General features: G+C 30.4%; 1 protein-coding gene across 1 annotated transcript in view; it reads right to left on the reverse strand.

Annotated features, from left to right (window-relative positions):
* Positions 1-1,405, reverse strand: part of LOC107604909 (xyloglucan endotransglucosylase/hydrolase 1) — a 3,576-nt gene extending 2,171 nt beyond the window's left edge. Inside the window, exons 1-3 of the mRNA XM_016306623.2 lie at positions 1,155-1,405; positions 982-1,082; positions 471-664 (exon numbers count right to left, since the gene is read on the reverse strand). Of these exons, the coding sequence (XP_016162109.1) occupies positions 471-664; positions 982-1,082; positions 1,155-1,353 (494 nt within the window). The 5' untranslated portion in view covers positions 1,354-1,405. The remainder of the gene's footprint in view (positions 1-470; positions 665-981; positions 1,083-1,154) is intronic.

Consider the following 5,212-nt stretch of genomic DNA (forward strand, 5'->3'; position numbering starts at 1 on the left):
TACTAATATACTAGATTAACAAAAGGAAAAATAAGATCGATAGGAAACATTTTATTATAAATACAGATAAATTGAAGGAATGCATAGATGAAATAATATATTTACATATAAAAAATGTTAAGAATCATTTTAAAATTTAGTTAACTTTATTATATCCATCTTTCCTTCCCACTCTCGTATATTGAAAAAAATGTTAGTCTTCTTAATTAAACCGATTTTCATTAAAAAGAAGTTAAATTTATAGAACACAGAAAATATTTTTATAAATGAAGTGTATATATAAAATGTTAAAATAATACTACACATTTAAATATTTTTGTTAATTAAGTCTAACTAATTTAAAACAAAAATTAATTATAAATAATATTATTTCAAGTCTTACAGTTTAATTTGGTTAAACTCGATTCAAAAAAAATGTGGATATGTATCATTACTCAAAATGTTAACGAGAATGAGTTGAGATTACTTACACAACTTGATACAAGTTCCATAGAACTGAATATCTGTGGTATTCTTTGGTGGGATCAAACCAGAGATAGATTCTCTGTTCTCTATCACCTTTACCTCCGGTGAACACATTGGTTTGCAATATGTAAGGTTGTCCTGTTCTGTTCCCCAAGAACTCAAAGTCTATTTCATCATGCTCCGCAGTTTGTGAAGACAACTGTGTTATGTCAATATTCAAAATCACATTCATTCCCACACCAACCAACCAACCAACCAATGTTCAGAGTTCAGACTTCAGACACATTATAACTACATAACAACACACTCACAGTCTCACACTAGACAAATTTATTAGGTCTCAATTAGTAGCATAAGAAAAACAAATCCCATTTTTTTTAAAAAAAATAACAAAATATATTCTTTTTAAAATAATATTTGTTTAATCTTTTATTTTATTAAAAAGTTCCAGCAAAGAAAAAAAAAATGAAAAAAAGAGAAAAGTTTATTTATTTTATTTTAGTTTTTGAATCTTACATAGAAAGCGGTTACAGTGCCAGCGGAATCACCAGGAACCATCTTGATGTACATGCTGAAGTGACCAAACAAGTATGAACCTTTGGACTGGAATCCAGTGCCTGTTCATTTTCAACAGTTAATTAATTAACATTTAAACATTAATAATAATAATAATGGAGTTATATTATTACCAGTATATTTATCAAGATGGAGCTGAATCTCAGAACCGCCATTGAAGTATTTGATGTGGTCAAAGGCCCAAGTGGGAACATAGTTACGGCCGAATTGAACATCAACGGGCCTTCTGGGAACGCCGCACATTGCAGCGGACACCAGTGACGCTACAACAACAAGACTTAGGGTCAATACACCTACACGCCTTGAACCCATTTTCTATTTTTCTTTTCAAACTTGTGACACTTCAAGGCTATACCATGCCCCCTATATATAGCAACTTGGACTCTTGTTTTTTTTCTTTTTTCTTTTTATTGTTTTTTGGGGTGGGGGCGTGGGGGGATGCAATGAACGTTCCTATGTCTTTGCCTTTTTATTTGGATCTTACACATTACACCATATAGTCTAGTATTAAATGTTTTAGCTTGCTTAATTAAATGTTATATATCTAATTCGTTTCTTAGGATTGGTAAAATTTTATTATTATTATTATTATTGTCACAGTGTGAAGTGGTAAACGTGAAAATCTAAATACTCTCTTTCCGACTCTTGGTGATAATTTTACTATTCTTGAAAAAATGAATACTATCTCTTTCAGTTGAGTATTAACTATCAATATCTCATTAACTTAATAATGAATTACATTTAGAAAATTTTATACTAAAAGTAACCAAAACTTATGCGTTGGTGATGCTCTATCTTTGAAGGTAGCTCTTGTACTGTAGCATAATGTTGATCAATTTTCTTTTGGGTTGAAAGAAATTAATTTGAACAAACATGCATAAAGTGATTTAGTTGTTTTTATTGAAAAAAATGACAAGAAAAGTGATAGTGAAAATTAACTGATTTAAATTCTAAAGTGATTTTTAAGATTGATCTGGATATTAAAATAATTTTTGAGATTCTAATTATAATAATTAGGTCATTAAAATTAGCAAAAGTGACCACATTAGTCCTTTATTCATTTATACTGTTATGAATTTTTTGTGTATTTTGAGGACATAAACTATTAGTGGTACGTGTTGACATGGTTCAGTCACATATAATGATATGATAACGGTTCTATTAATAACATTTGACATGTTCAAAATGCAAAGATGTCTATCTAAAGAGTATATTTAGTGATTGTACATCAAAAATGCAATTTTATTATGTATGAATAATTTTAAAATGGTCCAAATTATAGCCAAAAAAGAGTAAAATTCTTTTTATTGGTGTTGAGCCAAAAGGAAGAAATTCAAAAAGAATACTATAAGGAGTTAAATTTTTATTTTTGAGGAAAGTAAATAGGTAGAAATGGATTAGTTGGATTTAAAGTATTCGAAATGACTAAACTAGATATTTTTTCATTAATGTTACATGCCATGAGCATCCTTTTATTTAGACATTTTTTTTAAAAACAAATATCCGGAGCAGTGTCAAAACTGCTACCTTAACTTGTGGAGATAAACTTCTTTCTTATACCCATTTTTTAGTTAAAGAGAATTAAAATAATGGGAACATCCAAAACATCTTCTGCCAACTATCTTATTTAGTAACATATGACATTGTAATCATTGGACAATGTAGTCTCCCTTTAAAATGGCTTGAGACTATAAATGATCTCAACCCACTTCTCTCAAGAAATTTTTTTTCTAAAAATTGGAGAGATCATCTGTATCCTTTGCTCTCCTCTAATTCTTCTCATTGTTCTTCACTTTGTTCATCCAATTCAAACAAGAGAATTTATAAAATTAGCATTTGGCTGTTCTAATAGAATAATCGACAATAAGTTCTACTTAACCCTTATCCACTTTAAAACAGCTCATTCATTCTCTTGTGGCATTAGTGAACGCCTCAACACTTGTTCTCCACCATTATTTCTCATATTTAGTTCTTGTGTTGCTTATTTGTCACTAATAAAAGTATTTTTCTCATAAATTTACCTACTCCTAATCTCTCCTCTTAATCTTTCCTTACTTAATCTATTTTCACAAAACTACACCCGAATCATTTTGTGACTCAATGGGGAGGAACATTTCAATGCAATGATAGAGTCTAGTAGCCCTCACTCTAGGTAGAATCAACCACCCAGACGATGTTTGATAACTCCTCAAAACCTCAATCTTAGCTTAGGAACACCCCAAGATAAGGACAAGCACAATCAAAAAGAGAAACACATGGAGCAGAAAACTCTGGGTGCACTAGAAAGAGGAGCTTTTGTCCATAGAAATTTGTTCACACCCAATACTAAAATTACTACTAGTCTGCATACCAACATTACCATTCTTACTCACGTGTACAATAATATGATAGACAATCAAAAAAGATGTAAACTTTGATCATTAAAATGATGGCTACGGACCAAATAAGGTATAGAACCTTTTTGCCACCCGCAACCATAAATCAAGAGCATATGGAGGAAGAAGAGAATACCATTGTCACTTACAGGGAGTTGTCACACATTCTAAAGGACAAAAGAGAAACAAATAAGCCCACTTGAGAATAAACCCACCATTTGGATATCATATTCTGACACAATTATACTTTAAGGGATACCAACTGCCTACCTTTTGCAAGTTTGATAGTATAAAAAGTGTCAAAGAATACATCTTATTATTTTTAAATGATCTCGGGGTGTTCAGAAATCATTAAGAACTCAAGATCAGGGGATTTAAGTCGTTGATGAGAAGGACAGTCACCTAGTGTGCCAAACTAAAGACCAATAGCATCAACACTTAGTGATTGTTGATAGAATTATAAAAGTTCCTGGAGGAGGAACCCTCTATGCATATCATGAACTTGGGAAGAGTGAAACAGAAGCAAGAAAAATGATTGGTGGTATTTATCAAAAGAAATAGAAATCTAACCTTACTTTGCATTGACACCCTCTCAGAACCATAATCGATGTATAGATATATTAAAAACGTAGAATATGGGTTACAAATTTATCTTTCTATGAGCAACATAAACACTTTCTTTAAATTTTTGAAGAGAGCATCTGACATGACTGAGGCAATAAAACATAATGGAAGGATATTTAAAGAAATTTTTTCTCTAATGGTGTGTTCTGTTGATGGTAGGAGTAGAAGGCATTCTTATTCTAGAGGTTCTAGTAGAAATAGTTCTCCACCCTCACTATCCCTCTCTAGAGATTAAGTCACAGTGGTCGTAGACAGGTGGTTTGAGGATGGAACATTGAACCTCAGAGCAGATAGAGAATCACCAACTCCTGAAAACTTGAAAGATCCAAAGTATTGTATGAAACGCTGAAATAAGAGCTATGACTTCACTAGAATGATATGTGGCAAGGACATTGTTCTATACGCAAGTAAAAGAAGAAAAAATACTTTTAAATGAGTTTCTTATAGTGACTCGAGTACATAAAGCTTGCACAATGACGACAGATTCAGAAAAATGTGAAGGTTGTTATGATGGAACATGATCAATCATTGTCACAACAGCAAAAACACATAAAAGATGTCGTAGGTTCATTGAACTTTCGTCATTGAAGGGAAGCAATTTTAAATCTTCTCACTAGCTATCAGCATTTGCTCGAAATAAAAAATCTGTCAAATATTTCGTGTAAGGGAGAAGGTGGAATAATGAGAAAGGAGGAAGAAAGAAGGCATGAGAAGCGTAGAGTGAAAAAGAAAATAAAAAAAGAAGAAGAGATTATATATACGTGTGAGTGAAAATGATGATAATTAATAAAAAAAAAGGTAAATTTAACCAAAAAAAAAAAAAAGAAAAAACTGAAAATAGTTGATTCAAATGTTTGCTGTCTATATTAAAAATGAATATTTTTAATTTTTTTCAGTTAATTTTATAAAATGTAATCTTATACATAAGACTTTTTGTCACATATTTTTTCCTTAGTCACATTTTACAAGATCAATTAAAAAAAAATGAAATGATACATTCTCATTATACTTTGTGATGTCTAAAATATTAATTCATATTCTTTTTCAATAATAAATATTGCAGTGTCATAAAACATTGAAACATAAATATAAAGACATAAAATCATGTTTAATAGATAAGATATAAATACATATACGATATCCAAAGATATTAATATTTTGTGTTTATTGTA

This window comes from Arachis ipaensis, chromosome B06 (assembly GCF_000816755.2).
Source record: "Arachis ipaensis cultivar K30076 chromosome B06, Araip1.1, whole genome shotgun sequence".
NCBI lineage: Eukaryota > Viridiplantae > Streptophyta > Magnoliopsida > Fabales > Fabaceae > Arachis > Arachis ipaensis.